General features: G+C 38.6%; 1 protein-coding gene across 1 annotated transcript; it reads left to right on the top strand.

Moving 5' to 3' along the window:
• Positions 1-9,408: 9,408 nt before the first annotated feature.
• Positions 9,409-15,110, top strand: LOC308694848 (uncharacterized protein; the record flags this gene model as incomplete). Its single annotated transcript, XM_081372612.1, has 2 exons — positions 9,409-9,626; positions 14,957-15,110. The coding sequence occupies 2 exons, from the start codon at positions 9,409-9,411 to the stop codon at positions 15,108-15,110; spliced, it is 372 nt and encodes a 123-aa protein (XP_081228738.1).
• Positions 15,111-18,486: the final 3,376 nt, after the last annotated feature.

Raw genomic sequence — 18,486 nt, 5'->3', positions numbered from 1 at the left:
TATATATAGTTACAGCTCCTCCTTTAAACATCATCATCTCCTCCTGTGGTTATTAACTTCCTCTCATCTGACAGCCTGAGATGAAACTCTGAGAAGTGTTGCTGAGTGGATTTCAGTGCAAATGTATTTTTCATTATTGCTCATGTAGCAAGTGGCTCGATTCTTAGCGACTACACCAGCTCGAAATAACGAGGAAACACTATCTTTAACTAAATAAAGACACACGAGTAAGTTCCACGTAGAGAGGGCAAGAGGCGTGAGTTCCCGTTCAAAAAAAAATGTTTTATTAAAGCTAAAATAGTTGGACAGCAATCATTTAAAACTGGAAGTGACCAATCAAATCAGTTATTGGTTGAATGAAACAGAAAAAAAGAAACACACACAACTGGAAACAGAGATAGATGAGTGGCGGGAATCTGAACAAAGACATGTGACAAATGACAAGAGCCTGAAAGTCCATGAAAACAACACTAAACAGCACATAATGTGACACACACTGGCTCAAACACACTTACGCTCAACGCTTCAGACTGAACTCAATGCACAGGCTCTACTTTTGCATTACTGTTAGTTTCACTTCCTCATTTTAGAGTTTCCTGCATGCAGTTCAATTCTATAAATAAAATCATTAAATTATTAGTAATAAAATTGGTTTACTACTGAAACGTTCTCCACCATCCATGACAATGACAATGTCTTCTGGAAGAGTTTCTACACATGGATTATAGCGTTCTGCTTTACTCTCTCCAGCCCTGAGAATATATCAGATCCAGACTCCTTTATCAACTCAAACACCAGTTCATTACTTGCCCTGAGCTTCTTGACACATTTCACATTCAAAAAATGAGCCTTGCTAATTTCAATGTGCTGACGTTGCCTTTACATGAATATCAGTCACGTGACCTCTTACGTCATCCGCTCTTTTTCCAGTTGACTGCCGCCATCTTGAGTGCCTATCGAGAACTGTATATGGTACTGACAAGCATTACCTAGCTAGCTTTCTACTTTTCAGAACACACACACACACACACACACAATGAGCAAAACCCCTCAATTCTCCTGCAAAAGAAAACTTTACATTCAAAACAATGTTATTTCTTGTTGTGTTCAACGTGTCTCAAGTACCAGTATTTGTGTGTAAACAATTGAGAAAAACTGTAATGCTTCAAATGAACTGAGGAGGGCAGCAATACGCCATTGTCGTGTCTAGTCTGCCGCAAATATCAACAGAAGAAGAAGAGTTTGGAGAAGATCTCCTCATTGACTAACAAAGACTTTCACACATTCAGATCAAATTCAAGCTTGAAGACGCAACTGGTGTGAACATTAACTATTTAAATGATGTTGATGTAAAATATCAACTTTGAAGTTGTAAAATGTAATTATTGTGTTTCAGCTTATTTGATGGAATTGATGCTAAGATTTGCATGATTTGTGTTGAACAATTATTTGAGCTTGAAAGGTGTGCTTTCAACATTTATAATTTAATGTCAAGGCATTTGATTTAGTTGATTATAGTTAATAATGTGGTGGTGGTGAATGAGATGTTAAATGTTAGTTTTATATAATATTTGTTATATTAATGTATATTTGTTTTGATCACTTCTGCGACACCTCTGCAAACAGAGGTAAATAAAAACAGTAAAGCTCAATGAGTTCTCTTGCGGCCCTCAAGCTTTGAATGCCATCTGGAAAATTTGACAATTATAATTGTTAAAATATATTTAACAATAATAAAAAAACTCTATTAGAAAGAATATTACCTGATATACATTTTGGGGGGAAATTAATGTATAGGAAGCGTTGTATTTATCATGGAAATTAGAAATACAGACACAGAGGAAAAGGGTAGGTCTAATATGGCCAAAATGCCAGTAGGGGTTCAGCGAAAAATCGGGAGCTGGCAGCAGGAAGTAAGGATTATATAAATTATTATATCAATGTATATATATAATTTCAGTACTTATTTAAAACACTTAAATTTCTAATTATTTTGTAGTTGATTTAAAAATGTTTATCAAATATAAATTAAGTAACGAAGATCATAGAGACAAACAAACATTAAGCTACACTTGAAATTATGAATTTGTACGTGTATAAATATAATTTGTGTACAATATAAAAAATCTGGTGTGACAGTTCATAGATTGATGTTTGATCAACATCAGATTGAGTATCACAATGCTCTCAAAGCTGCAAAAGGGGCATATCATTCTACTATTATTAGTAGCAACATTTCAAATCCCCGTGTTCTGTTTAGAATAGTCAATAATCTAACTAAACCACCCAGTGACTTTAACTGTTCCACCATTGAGCAGTGTAATGAATTTCTCAATTTTTTTTCAACTAAAATTGAGAATATTCATAATGTTATTTCCTGTGAGGATGCTCCTGAGCTTGCTGAGGTGCATCCTCCTAATCTCTCTAGTCCAGCTTTTTCAAGTTTTAATGCTGTTGACTTTGATTCAATCTCTAAACTTGTCTTGTCAATGAACTCTACTACTTGCATACTTGATCCACTACCTACAACTGTTTTAAAACATTGTCTTCCTATCATTTTACCACACATCACTGTTATTGTTAATGCTTCACTCAATACAGGGATTGTCTCTTCTGCTCTAAAAATGGCTGCGATTACACCAGTTCTTAAAAAAGCTGGGAGTGACATCACCAATATGTCAAATTATCGACCGATCTCTAATTTACCTTTTCTGGCAAAAGTGCTTGAGCGTGTGGTTGCTGGCCAACTTCATATTCATCTCCGTACAAATAGCCTTTTAGAAAGATTTCAATCCGGGTTTAGATCTGGACACAGTACAGAGACTGCACTGGTCAGGGTTCTGAATGATCTCCTCGTTATAGCTGACTCTGGGGCTTGTGGCATTTTGGTCATGCTAGACCTTACTGCTGCATTTGATACCATATGTCACGGTATATTATTGGACAGACTGCAAAAGTGGACTGGTCTGTCTGGAACTGTTTTGAACTGGTTCAGATCTTACCTCTCAGATCGCTCCCAATTTGTCTACCTGGGTTCTAACAGGAAACTATTCCTTTGTGTCAGGGTGTCCCTCAGGGGTCAGTTTTGGGTCCTGTTTTATTCAGTATCTATATGCTGCCTCTCGGGCAGATCATTCAGAAGTATGGCCTAAGCTATCATTGTTACGCAGACGACACCCAGATTTATATCAGCTCTCAACCTGATTTTAATTCTTCCTCTTCGAAACTGTCTGATTGTTTGCTGGAAATCAAAGGGTGGATGAAACTCAATTTTTTAAAACTTAACTGCTCCAAAACGGAAGTCTTATTAATTGGAACTTTAGTGAATGTTGGTAAATATAAGGATTTTAGAATCTCAGTTGACAATACCCAGCTGTCCCCTTCTGACCAGGTTCGTAATCTGGGTGTGATCTTTGATGCCCAGCTTACTTTTAATTCACATTTTAAAAATATAACGAAGGTGGCTTTTTTTCACCTGAGGAACATAGCACGTATCAGACCGTTTCTCTCTAGGCCTGATGCAGAGAGGCTTATCCATGCCTTTCTCACATCGAGACCTGATTATTGTAATTCTCTTTTTGTGGGTCTACCAGCAAACTCTATTAAGAGGTTGCAATATATCCAAAACTCGGCCGCACGCGTCTTGACTCACACATCCTCACGCCATCACATTACACCAGTGCTCCAGCAATTGCATTGGCTTCCAGTTCAGTCACGTATTGATTTTAAAATTCTGATTTTAAAGCAGCACTCAGTAGCTTCGGGATTTCTTCGCTGTATTCTCGCTTTTCGCTCGCAGGTTTCTCTCTAGAGCTCCCCCCACAGCTTCGGAATAAATATTTGACAACACTGTTGTAAAAACTCTTTGGTGATTCTCAGACACAGAGGCTTGTAGATCAATGACATCAAAGCAGAGGGGACATTCTTTAAAATGTCTTCTTCATTCGGGTTCAAACAGCGTGAGGGAGCGCAATAATGACAGTATTTGAGCAGATTTCTTTTGGCCGTAAAGCAATTGTTTACATCGCGAGACCTGATATCACGCGATACTTCCTGACGCGGCGGCCCGCCGGCTCAAAGTTGCAAGTGCGTATTTTCCGCTCACGGGCACCAGGGGGGTGCGAAATGACCACCATTCAACCCGAAATAAGTATTATAACCATTCCAATGACTCCCCGCTGTTCAGTTAAGGTAAAAAAGTTACTTAGTTCACCTTTAACTTATAAAGCTGTACATGGGTTGGCTCCGGATTACATCTGTGATTTGGTTACACCATCCATTCCTGCTCGTTCTCTCCGCTCTGCTGTCTCTCTCTGTCTGTTTCAGCCTCGATTTAAATTAAAAACTATGGGGGGAAGAGCCTTTTCCTGTATTGCGCCAAAGTTATGGAATACTTTACCTGCACCCATCAGAAATGCTCCTTCGGTGGATTGTTTTAAGAAACTTCTTAAGACTCATCTTTTTACTACTGCTTTTAATTTATAAATTATTATTATTTATTTATTTTTTTATTTTATTTTTTTTTTACACTTGTTCTGATGCAATGTTGATTGTTTGATTATTTTGCTTTGTATCCTGTAGCGCTTTGAGTTTGAGAAAGGCGCATTATAAAATAAATGTATTATTATTATTATTATTATTATTATTATTATTATTTGCCAATCAGAGAAATGGGTCATCAGTTGCGATGTGGCGTTGGTGTCAACAAGTATGGCATTGACCGTCAGACTTCTCTTTACTTCTGGGTCGTCGGCAGTGACACTTGTATCCACAGGAAATGTTGGCCACGTTTCTTCAGGTTTCCGTAGGAATTCTGGGCCTTCTATCCATCTTTGCTTTATAAGATCTTCTGCCTTCAATCCACGTGAAGCATCGTCAGCAGGGTTCAGGGATGTGGGAACGTATCTCCACTGCTCAATTTCCGAGTTGTCCCTGATGGTGGTTACCCTGTTTGTTACAAAGGTTTGAAATCTTCGGTCCTCATTTTTTATGTACTTAAGAACTGATGTGCTGTCAGTCCAGAAGCAAGTCTTCTTTAGTGGAAACTGGAGCTCCGATTGAAGCATCTTGTCCACTCGTACTGCAACAACGGCAGCGGTGAGCTCTAAACGGGGAATGGTAACAGTCTTCAGGGGGGCCACTCGGGCTTTGCCAAATAAGAAAGTAACATGAACCCTCTCATCCACGTTCTGCATCCTCAGGTAAGTAGCCGTACCATAGCCGTTCTCGCTCGCGTCGGCGAAGTGATGCAATTGGGCGCTGACAGTCCTCCCAAATCCTGCAGGCTTCACACATCTGTGGATCTTGAAATATGCCACCTTCTCAAGATCTGTCAGCCATTTGTTCCACTTCTGCTGGAAAGCTGGAGGTATTGGATCGTCCCAATCACATTTCGTCCTGCATAACCCCTGCAACAGCAGCTTGGCCGGGAGTACTACAGCTGCCAGGAACCCCAATGGATCGTAGACGGAACTGATGATAGATAGCATGCCTCGCTTGGTTGCCGGCTTCTCCTTGACTTTCAGTTTGAATTTGAAAGTATCCGTCTCGATACACCACTGCAAACCCAAAGCTCTGTCCAACGGCAGCTTATCCCTGTCCAGATCAAGCTCATGCAGGTTCTTGGACTTGAGATCCTCTGGGAGGCTTTGCAGCACTTCTTGACTATTACTAATCCATTGAGTGAGGGTAAACCCTCTTCTGCCGCAAATGGTTATAAGGTTATTAACCATGGTGACTGCATCTTCTTTAGAGGGTAGACTCTTCAGTAGGTCATCCATATAGAAGTTTCGGTTGACCGTTTCAATCACTTCTGTTGAAAAGTTGGCCTGATTGTCTTCAGCGGTTTTTCTAAGAGCAAGGCAGGCGACACTGGGTGATGAAACCGCTCCAAATAAATGGACAGTCATGCGATGCTCTACAAGACCTTGCTCCAGGTTACCTTGAGGCCACCATAAGAATCTTAAGTAGTCCCGATGTTTCTCTGCCACCTTAACCTGGTGGAACATAGCCTTTATGTCCGCCATTATGGCCACCTGTTCCTGTCTGAACCTCATAAGAACTCCAACCAACGAGCTGGTGAGGTTTGGTCCTTGCAAGAGCTGACTGTTGAGTGAGATCCCTTTGTACTCTGCTCCGCAGTCAAACACCACTCGTAGCTTTCCTTTCCGTGGATGGTACATGCCGTGGTGCGGGATATACCACACCTTCCCTGTTGGTGTGTCCAGCTGATGCTTCGGCACTTCTTCGGCATAGCCATTGCTAATGACATCAGCAAGAAAGTTGTTGTACTCTTCATGAAAGCTTGCGTCTTTCTGAAGTCTTCTTTTTAGACCACTAACACAAGGTTGTTCGTACTTTCGCCCTTCTGCTAGTACTTCGGCAATTGGGTGACCTTTAGGTTTGCTGTATAGGTCGTTTCTTAAAGCATCAAAAGGAGTACTGGCAATGATAAGTTCGACTAAGCGTTCATTGAGCTCATCGTCAGTGAATTGGCATTTCAGTGCTAAAGTTCTGGCTCTAGTCACAAAGTCATCGATGCTCTCATTTGGCTTTTGTCTATATTGCATGAGATGGAGCCTGTGGATTCTGAAGTTCACATTTAGCTTTAGTTGTCCTTCAAAGAAATTCCACAAGGTGTCAGGCTCTCTCTTATTTGCATCACTAAGCCCACTTGCATTTAGTCGTTTTAATCCTTCATCTCCAATTCCTCTACATTTTTTCCTAGCTTGTTTTCCTGCAGCCGTTATTTCTTCATCTTCCAGGTACAGATTCATTTTTTGTTTAAATAAAGACATTGCTTCACTCAGATCGGGATCAGACCAGTTCATCATTGGTAGATGTGCTGCCATTTTAGCGCATTTATCTTGTACTCACGTTAAAAGTGGTTGTTCTTTTCTGTATTTTGTTGAATTATCTGGACTGATAAGCAGTTATCACGCAGACAATGCTCTTTTACGACTCCACACGTCGCGTGTACAAGAGAGCGCGTCACGGAGTGGTCTCCCGCGGCATTCCACACAGCCATATGTTAAACAGACTGAGCTCGCGGCATAATTTCCTCGCTTCACTGGTCACGAACACTCCCGCGGATGATACTATAGTTGTTTTACCGCTGCCACCATGAAGTATTACTCGACAGAATCAGAGGTGGTTCAGAACATCTTTACTAGGGCTTCACATGTTCAATACAATAAACTCTTCCGACCCACGCACACTGCGTATTACGTACACACGTATTACGTATTACAACACTCACTAGGCTGTGAAATGATTAGGTAAATCTGTGAGAAATTCTTTTAATAAAAAACGGTATTCAAACTCGTGTTCAAACTCCTATTGAATGTTCAGGGGAGTCCCACAGCTCTCAACTGTGATTGGAGGGTGTGGAGATATTGGGCTAGTCCTCATTCCTTTTGGATGTGTTTTTAGTCAGTTTGTGGGGTATAAATGTACTTTGACAGAAGCTGCACTTTTAGGACAGAAGCACAGCTCCGGCGACACCACCGAAGACCTGCTGAGCTTTTTAGACCTGCCACAACCAGAAATGTCTGGGATCTGCAGCAGTGCACATGCAGGTAACTCTATAGTTTAATATTTTACCAACGTCAACAAAATAATAGGCCTACTAAAATGTAGACTTTACATTTAAATAAACTACACACAAAAAAAGTGATAGTGTATTTTGTGTATCTAACTTTGGTAAATGTGTGTAGGGTGTAAATCTGCAAGCACTCTTTGAGAGTGTGTTGTGTGGGACTGGTGAATGTTGTTATATGAATGTACGGTTAAAAAACGGCATCTTTACTTTATTATGTTTTCAATACACAGCAAAATCCCCAGTGTTAAATCAACATCCCTTAGTGTACATACAGGGTGTTAAAATGAACACTGTTGAAGTTAATGAGATAATTAAGAGATTATTGACCATTAGTTAGAGTTAGTATTAGATTTGTTCTCATTAGAAAATAGAGAAACACAAGAACTACAACTGACTTTCCAGCCATTACACATTATTGCACTTATGATTAACAGTTTTACTTTATTTCTGTCATACATCTACTAAAGTTCTTATTGAGGTTTAACTCAGAAGCTTGTGAACAGGTTTTAAGAGAAAACTCTTAAGAACTTTTTCTGCTATCTAGGAGAACTCTTAGTGGAAAGATGAAATGTTTTGTGAATACAGCCACTGGTCAGTAATAAGTGAAGCTGGTACTGCTGTTTGTGGAGTTGTTTAATCCTCCTCTACTGAGATCTTCACAGATGTAATGTCTTCTTTTTTCATCAGTTTATTTAATCTAAGGCTGTGGTTGAAGTCAGTTGTAGTTCTTGGCCGTGTCTGAACTCGTCCCATATAAAAAATTGTCTAAAACATTTAGTTCGATTACAATGAAGTATATACATATAATGAATTATTAACAGTCTATAATATGTCCGAACACTGCAATAATTCATCAATGAAGATTAAAAACGGCTTTATTTCAAAAACATTTTTTAACAATAAAAGAGGCAAAGTGTATACATCGCAGGTGGCTTGGAAGAAGTGGGTAATGGTTAATCCATTTTGCAACACGAACTGGAGGTAAGCAACAGTAATTTGTAGCTTTGAACTACAGAACTTATAGATCTCCTTTTTTTTTTTGCTGCAGATGAAACTGTTTTCGCGCAGGCGCACTGAGGGGAAAAACACTGAGTTTAGGGCAATCGGCTCGTAGCTCTGCTTCAACTGTGCGATATAGTCACGAGGAGCGACCAAAATTTCTTACATGCCAGAAATTCATCCGACCATCCGATTGCCTCTCGTTTCCCCCTGTACACTGCACGACAAACGACGCACGACAAAGCTGAAAATCGGCCCGACCCGAAAAAGTGTCGCACGAGTCAGAATGCGGCTTAAAATCGGAGGAAAATCACACAGTGTATGCCCATAAACCCTAATTAAACAGTTTAATGATCAATTAAAATATAATTTATACCTGTATGATATTACGCAATAATCAAACAGAAACTACAAACTACTACACAAATGGACGATAACAATGAATGCCAAGTAGACGCATAACAAACTATGAAGATGCAGAATATCACTTTTGCTTTTATATTCTTATAGGCCTTTTGAACAATTAGAGCCACTCTGTTTAGAGGATTGTGTATTAGACAAAACAAATACTAGACTAAATCATACCAACCACAGTACTTGAACATCTTGCAAGGTTCAGTAAAAATATTTTTCATCTCCATGATGTTCTAACATTAAACTAAATAAGAAGGCAGCTATGAGGTTAATTCCCTTGTTTGTTAGTTTTAAATGTCTGTCCATATGCACTGCATTAATGCTAATACGTTTTATTTTCAGGTTTCAGTGCAGTCCAAGCATCAGCTGGTGTTAGTCTAGCCAACATCATAAACATGATTAACACAGCTGACAGACCAGCAGCTGCCAGTGCAGAGGGCAACTATGCTGGAACTGGAGCATATGCAACAAGTCCTGAGAACAAACCTGGAAAGAGAGTCCCCAAGGCTGGAGCTTTTGCAGAAGCAGGAGTTGGACGAGCTCGAGCTGCATTCAGTGTGTTTGACGCAGAAGTCAAAGGGCCCAACGCCTCAGCTAGAGCTGACGCCAATATGTTTGGAGGGAGCCACAGCAATGGCTCGAGCTGAAGTCGCCAGCGCATCAGCTACAATCGGTCCATTTGGTGTGAAACTGGCAGAGGTGGGACAAAGTCATTGTTATGCAAGTCACAAGTAAGTCTCAAGTCTTTGACCTCGAGTCCCAAGTCAAGTCGAGTCAAAGATGAGGCAAGTCCCGAGTCGAGTCAAAAGTCAAAGCCAACAAGTCTCAAGTCGAGTCCAAAGTCCTACCATTTTAGTTTCGAGTCATTTCAAGTCGTCTTACCACAGAAATAAAATGCATACAAATCATGTATGTCTGTAAGATTTGTATTTATTTAAACCTCTTTTTATACAATGACATTAATCAAATACAGTAAAAAAACAGAAAATTTAATTTTCACTAAAAAATTCACATGAATTTATTTCTTCTGCTGAACAGGAAGGAAGGGGGGGCGGGAGATGGGTGCAACTAGGGGTGTGCCGGTTTCAGATTTGGTGATGACGGTTATGACGTGAGTCAAATGTGACGGTTCGTTCGTAACATAACTGTCGGAAGTGGGGGGGGGGGGCTTTGAATAAAAGTAATATTTGTGTAGTGTTCAATGTTGTTATCAATAGAGATACGCGAATGGTGTATTATTTCATCCGCAACCGCATCACAAAACTCATCATCCGCACCAACTTTTTTTGACCAGATTTCAAAGCCGCAAGAATGCCCTTGTCTGTTCTAGAAAGGATGCAGCAAATATATTTAATGCTAATGTATGAGGCCTCCGCTGAGTTTCATTCATTTACGATGAGATGCGCTCTAGTTCAGCTTCACAATGCAATGCAAGTGAACGCGGCGCATCGGAGCCTCAATGTCACGGTTATTTATTGTCTCCTATTGATACTTTGCACGTGACGTCACAAGTACTGGCTGGCGGGCAAGAACGTCGTTCTCCAGCAATGAAACCCAGTAAACTAATCAAGGGTCGCCAGTTTTGCTATACAAAAGTTGGTGTTTTGAGGTGTAAACGACATGCCAGATAGTTGTTGTGCAATTGGATGCACTAACCGCAGATGAGATAAGCAACCTTCACAGTATACACACGTCTGTGCATATTACCATCAAAGGTAATTTCAACATTTGATTGAATACAATGGGTGTATGATCATGTAATTAATCGTGTCTTTAAGTTACTGTAGTTTTGTCAATCAACACCACCAGTATTCACCAGCTGGTTCGGCGAGTCAGGTGTTTGTGTTATGAGTCTAAGCTAGGCTAACTGTACGTTCACACCGCCGCCAGCGAGAGCGGCAAAATTAATTGAAAATGAATGATTTCCAGGCACTTTGACGCTCTCGCCGGTGGCGGTGTGAACGCACAGTAACAGCTGTCGTCTTTTGCTAACAATAACAGAAGTGTGTGATAGATATCGCAAACCTCAAAACAACCTATGATTTTCAATGAGAACCAGAGATGACCCAACAGTAGAGCTAGATTATTTACGGAGGAATTATTACTGCTCGATTATCTTAAAAAAACTTGTCTGCTTTACACAATTTAGTTACCTTGGAGTTAATCCTAGTCCGTAGTTATGCAGCTAGCTCGCTAACAGACTTGATATCTACTAGAAAGACAGGACTCAACGTTGAAAATACCCATTTGTTGGCCGCCAGGTATCCGTGGTAGTCACGTGACTGCAAAGTATCAATAGGTTTTAATTATTAAATACATGCAATAGGCTCTATGCACGAACGCTGCTAACGTATTTCCGGTAGGATCTCAGCCGGCGTCTTTACTTCCGCATAGCGCGTTCTATAGGACAATTCACTTTAATAAAATTCATTTTCTCAGAAACGGAGACAACGATTTTAGAAACTGATTCGCTAGTCGGATTTTTTTGCAATATGAGAGAATACTCACTAGGGTTGGGCGGTATTACGGTAATATCGGATACCGCGGGATCTTAAAATAGCACCGGTATCAGTTTCAATACCGTCATTACCGGCACTTATATAGCCTATAATATATATAATTTATTTATTGCCTAAAAATGCTTGTGTGGTTGCAGTTTGGTAATATTTCTGGTTCCAGCCAAATGAGAAGGGAGAGGCGGTAAATACTGACGAGGCAATTTGTAAATTGTGCCATAAAAAGGTGACCGCGAGAGATGTAAACACCTCTAACCTAATGTCGCATCTCCGAAACTACCACCCACTCACTACTGCCAGGATGCATTTTGTTCTCGAGTTCATTAAATAAGCGCATTAAGTTTCGTATTTGTTAAAATATTATAATGTTATTTTTTCCATCGTTGTTGATTATGAAAAGTGAACAGCACAAATAAGATGGGATGCATCGGGAGTCAGACGATTTGACCACTTCAATAAATTTCGTTTTGTAAAAGGCCTCTTTAAAACGAATTTCGTTTTGTATAAATTGTATCTTAATTTTAATAAAATTTTCATCAACCAAATTGCCTGGATTTAATATAATCATGACATGATGGGCGCTGGCATGCCACGGTCACTTGAAATTGAAATCTCATAAATTAACCGAAACTCAGAGATGGCGATCGTCAATTTCTTTAAACAAAACAATTCAAAACGAAAAGAAATATAGGGTAGGCTACTCTCTGATTAATCCATGATGTGCATGCCGATCGTCAATTTCTTTAAACGAAACAATTCAAAACGAAAAGAAAGAGTCCACTCTGATTATTTAATCCATGATGTGCATTTCTCTCTAGGCGCGTTCATACAGAGATGCGATCATCAATTTCAGTAAACGAAACCATACAAAACGAAAAGAAATAGACTAGCCTACTCTCTGTAATCCATGATGTGCATTTCTCTCTATCGTTCACTATGGAGATGGCGATCGTCAATTTCTTTAAACGAAACAATTCAAAACGAAAATAAATCTGATTGATCAATGATGTGCATTTCTCTCTATAGGCGCGTTCACTACAGAGATGGCGATCGTCAACTTCCATCTTTGCAGAAAAGATTTATTAATAAAAATCAATGGACACGCGTCAACGGATTACAAAGGCACTTCTTGCTTGTTGCACGCACACAGATATTATGTTGAATAATGGTGGGCTCCGGCTCATAATAACAGTTAATGCCGTCGGCCGGACTCAGACACAACGTGCACGGCTTGATTTTATTTTATTTTTTCTTTTTTTTTTTATCTGGCATTCAGTTTCTGAACGGTGTAGGCACAAGCCAACAGTTTGGTGACGCCATCTGAGCCCATTATGTCATAATTTTTAATTAGTCACGGTAATACCGTATACCCCGGTAAAATAGGGAGGAGGTTTGACGGTATCAAAATTCCAATACCGCCCAAGCCTAATACTCACCCTCAAAGTTGTTGATGTAGCTTGAAATTTATAATTTAAAGAACTTCTCTATCTTACTCATATGTGTGACAGTTAACTGCCTCACAATATTGTTAACATCATTCACGTTAACCGCAGGAAGTGTTTGTAAACAGCGAGTGTAATTTGCCATTATCTCCACCTAATGCAAAAACGGCTTCTGACGCAGCACCGGATGTAACTGGGCGGGCTGAGACAAAACGCGGAAGCGATCGTACATAGAGCCTATTGGTTGATGAAACATTTATTAAAATTAAGATACAATTTGTACAAAACGAACTTCGCTTTAAAGAAAGGATTTCTACAAAGCAAAACTTAATGAAGTGGTAAAAATCATGTCTGACGATTTACAAAACAAAACTTCATTAAGTGGTAAAAACCATGTCTCCCGATTGCAAATGTTCATTGCTAATGTTTATAATTGCAAATGTTTTTCATTTGTTTAATAAATCGCATAATGATGGCATATCATTATATCATAGCTTTTATTTCTATCTAAAATAATTGGGTCGGTCAGGGGGTACTTGGCAAAGAATCAAATACAGTTGGAAACGACGTAGACCATTAATAACACAGACTGTTAACAATTGTTTTTAATTAGTATTTAAACATTCTCTATGATAAAAATTTTTTTTGTAAAAAATATTTTAATAACACGGTTTTGGCGGTTATATAGATCTAATGATGGTGTTCAACTATAACCGTCGGTCTCACGGTTATATACTAACCTTCACACTCCTAGGTGCAACTGTGATGCAATTATTAATAATTGTAATTTTTGCATCACAATAAGTGTATTGTCAAAACATTTTAGTAACTAAACTGAATTTTATTAGGTTTAGTGACAACATGTTACAATGTTTACATGGTTCAATTTATGGTAAGCTACGCTTTTTTATTATTTCAGTTCAATTCACTTATTATGATTTGATTTAATATTGACTCATTTGGATAAATATTAGGTAGGCTACACAAGATAGGCATTCATTTTTCTCAAGAAAAAAACAACTCACCTAATGCTGTAGCCTAAACATACAGAGAGCCCTATCAGCTGGCAGTATTATTTAAGGTTAAAAATAACACAAATTAAATATAATGCATTTTTTTATTATAATAACAACTTTATTTAATGATATAAGTAAAAAATATAATAAACATGCAATAGTACACATATTTAGCAAAATACTCTCTATAGCTCTTTTTTCTAGCCAACTAACGTGCCTATATTATGGTCATTAAATGCTTTCCTGAGGTAAATGTTATGTGACATAATTGTTCTCCAACTGTTTTATTGACCCCTTTGATTGATGGCTCGATATTATGTATGAGGAAAATACATTTCGGTAAGCTGTACTGTATCTTTCAACAGTGTTCATTCGTGTTTAACGTTATTTACTATCAGCTAGAGATGATCGGTTCACGTGCCGCTAGGGATCTGTCGTGTCACATTTACAAGCGCCAAAACGGTATTTATTGTCTGAATTTCATAATAAAAGTGACAGAATCTGAGAGCAGAGATTTTTTATATCATAACTAACCTGCTCTGTCAAGTCTGTCGGTCTCCGTGTCCTCTTCATTCGTTCAAATTCGTAGCATGCGTTGTGCTTGTTGCGCTTCATTGGTTGTCTTGCAATGTGCCTGCTTAGATGCTGTCGAATCAAAACAACGCGGGACTACAGTGATTGGATGTCTTGCAGGCAGCGCGCGCGCTCTCTGCATGCATACAGGTGGTGCACTGCACATTTTTTCACAGATGCAGATAAACAGAGCGGCGTGTGAACGTTTTTTCCCCAGTTTTCATGGGAAGTAGCAAGTCTTCTCGAGTCAAAAGGCGCAAGTCCAAGTGAAGTCACGAGTCATTGATGTTAAAGTCCAAGTCGAGTTGCAAGTCTTTGTACATTTTGTCGAGTCGAGTCTGAAGTCATCAAATTCATGACTCGAGTCTGACTCGAGTCCAAGTCACATGACTCGAGTCCACACCTCTGGAAACTGGGACTTGGAGTTGACACGGGTGTATCTGTTGATGAGAATGGGTTGGAGGTCAAAGTCCTGGGAACTGGATTCACAACTGGTCCAAGAACCAGTTTATCTCTTCTGGGTTTAGAAGTGTCATGTTCAGTCATGTAGTCATATAGGTGTTACCTTTAATATTTATATGGAACATCTTGCTATGAAATCATGAAGAGAAAAACATAAATCCTGAATCCCTGACAATATTCAAGAACCAGTTGAAAACTCATCTCTTCTGTCATCACATCCCAGTTGATCTCTCCAGTGTGCCCATATTATGGCCACAATGTGAGGTCACCACGGCTAGAAATGTTGAGAATGTTTTTAGAGAGTGTTATCCTACCTTTTATCAGAACATTCTGGTAGCAAAAAAAAATTAGCTGCAAAATAACACGGTATTCTCAAAACATTCATAGAACAAGAACATTAATTGTATGAGCTCATATGGAGATCACACAGTGATTGTGCTGTGAGTTACACTTTAAGCTCACTGTGACTCACATTTATTACGTAGTGACCAAATGGTGAGATCAAATTATTGACTGGGTTAACTACTGTACATCCTGCTGAAAAACAACAACAACAAAATGATTTCTTCCACAAGGCTTTCCCTTTTCTTTAACCCGTCCCTGTTCTTGCTTGTACTATTCTAAGTGATGTCTGAAACTCTGTTATGAGCACTTCTCGTGTTCATTTGCCTCTAATGATGATACATCACTGTAAAAAATATGTACTTTTACAGAGAAAATGCAGAATCATTTTACAATAATTTCAAATTTTATTTAGAAGTGTGTAATTCCATAAAAATGCACAACAAATGTACTTTTATTTACTGATTATGTTTGCTACTGAATTTTTTTTGTATTTTTTTTCTTAAAATTTGAATGTGCAGATATCATGTTAATGTGAGATGTCCATAAAAAACACTTCTCAAAGTTATAAAATAAAGATATATTTACAGAAAAAAGTCAAATTTAACAATGTTTTTTTATATATATATATATAAAACTAACAAAAAAACAGGCCTTCTTCCTTAAATAAAGGAAAATGTCATGAAGTATGATAAACTGATATGTCCACAAGTATACATAAATACAAATGAGTGCTGATTGAGCTTTAAAGCCCACTCTTAGTAATTAAAAACACCGGAGACGGTCAAACAAGATGTCTTTATTGATGTGGAAAATGTGGTCATGAGGTCAAGAAGACTTTGGCCATAGGAAAGACAGAAACAGACCTTAAAACAGACTCTCCTGCATTCATTTATAGACGAACACTGATCTACAAATGAACATGCATCCCAGGATGATTGTGTAGTCCCTTTTGAAACTATTATTTCTCTGATATTGTGTATTTTATGATTGAACCAACGGTCAACGTAACCTCACCTATACCATGTTTGGTCTCTATAAAATTGGTACTTTGAAGATCAAAATGATTGTGTATATGATATGTCGATTGCTGCGCAACATATTAGTATTATATGAATCTTTAATAGTTTCTTCACTAGCCCATCCGAAGCGCGTCTCAAACTGCGAATATTGAGTTATCTTTTAAGTCTTGCACTTGAACGGACAAATTAACACCAAAATTATGACAGTCAACAGGTGAGCATCCTAGCAAACATAGTAGGTTATGTCTTAAGTGTACAGGATCCGTGCATTATGTATTCAAGTGTGTTTTTAATGTTAATAAAAAACAACAAAAGACAAGGAAATCACTCGCTGCTCTTGATTGAATAGCTTTTCTATTTTTTAATAAGTATTTATCTTTAATGTATACAGTAGGGCTGGGTATTGACACAAATTTCACAATTCGATTCAATTGTTGGGTAGACTAGTGTGATGTTGGTGGATATTGAGTGATATAAGCAAGGGCGTAGGTTTCATTTTGAAATTGGTGGGGACAGGGACGTCCCCTGAATCTGTCATTAAAGGGACATTTCACCCAAAAATGAACATTCTGTCATCATTTACTCTCCCTCAAGTTGTTTTAAACCTGTATGAATTTCTTTATTCTTCTGAACACAAAATAAGATATTTTGAAGAATGTCGGTGACCAGACAGTTGATGGACCCCATTGACTTCCATAGTAGAAAAAAAAAAAAAAAAACTCAATACTGCTTACATTTACATTTATTCATTTAGCTGACGCTTTTATCCAAAGCGACTTACAATTGCTATATATGTCAGAGGTCGCACGCCTCTGGAGCAACTAGGGGTTAAGTGTCTTGCTCAGGGACACATTGGTGTTTCCCAGTGAATTCGAACCCGGGTCTCTCACACCAAAGGCATGTGTCTTATCCATTGCGCCACACCACCCCCTACTGAATACTCAATACTGGTTACCAACATTCTTCAAAATATCTTCTTTTGTGTTCAGCAGAATAAAGAAATGCATACTGGTTTGAAACAACTTGGAGAGTAAATGATGACAGAATTTTCATTTAAAGGTGAACTTACAGAAATTAACTGTTGGCATATTTGTTTCACATCAATAATGTCCAGTTTGTCCTGTTGGACATGACACACAGCAAAACTTGTGCCATTGTTCTGAGTCATGTTTTCAGTGTCCTAAGAGCAGGGTTTCAAGGGTTTCAACTTCATCAAACATTCCTCTCATTTCAACAAGACCAAGCAATGTTGTGTTTTTATGTTTTATGGGGACTTTTTACAGACGTAATGATTTTATACTGTACAAACAGTATATATTATATCCCCCTGGCCTACACTAACCCTGCCTATCACAGAAAACTTTATGCATTTTTACATTTTCAGCTGTTTTCCAAAAATAAATAAATAAATCCCCACAAGGACAAGTATTTTGGATATTGCCATCTTTGTGGTGACATTTTGTCCCTATAATGTAGTGTTACACACACACACTTAAGCATACACAATCTCTCTCTCTCTCTCTCTCTAACGATTGTCAAACTAACGATTGTTCGCCACTTATCCCGCGATTGTAATACAAAACTGATTTGTCCCGCATTTTTGTGCACAGAACTGTTGATTTCTCCCTATCTTACCGCATCTAGGTTTCCTTCGGAGGAGCATTATTTACCGCTTCACACCAGAGCCTCTCACAAGTTAGATAGAAAAAACAAAGCCAATCAGTTTAGCGATGTGTGTTAGCAGGCGGGACTCAGATATATTAACCGTTTGTGTACCATGAATTGCGCATTTTTCTCAGAACGCTCTTGTGGAGATTTTAATCTAAATAAGATGTTTCCTGATTAAATAAAATAAGACTAATACATAAAAACCACAAGACACAACCGGACAACAGTGGTTATTATATAAATATATTTTAAGTTTTGATCGAAATTATTGATAGGGACATATCAGTGTCACTGAATATTGGTAGGGACACGTCCCTAGCCTCCCTACTAAATTCTACGCCCCTGGATATAAGTCGTCCGGTCAGAGACGAAGTACACTTTAATGGATTGAGGCTTGTAGAGACATTTACAGTCGCAGGATTGAGTTGAGTG

Source organism: Scardinius erythrophthalmus, assembly GCF_964197995.2.
Source record: "Scardinius erythrophthalmus genome assembly, chromosome: 1".
NCBI lineage: Eukaryota > Metazoa > Chordata > Actinopteri > Cypriniformes > Leuciscidae > Scardinius > Scardinius erythrophthalmus.
This window is presented reverse-complemented; position numbering and strand designations above follow the sequence as displayed.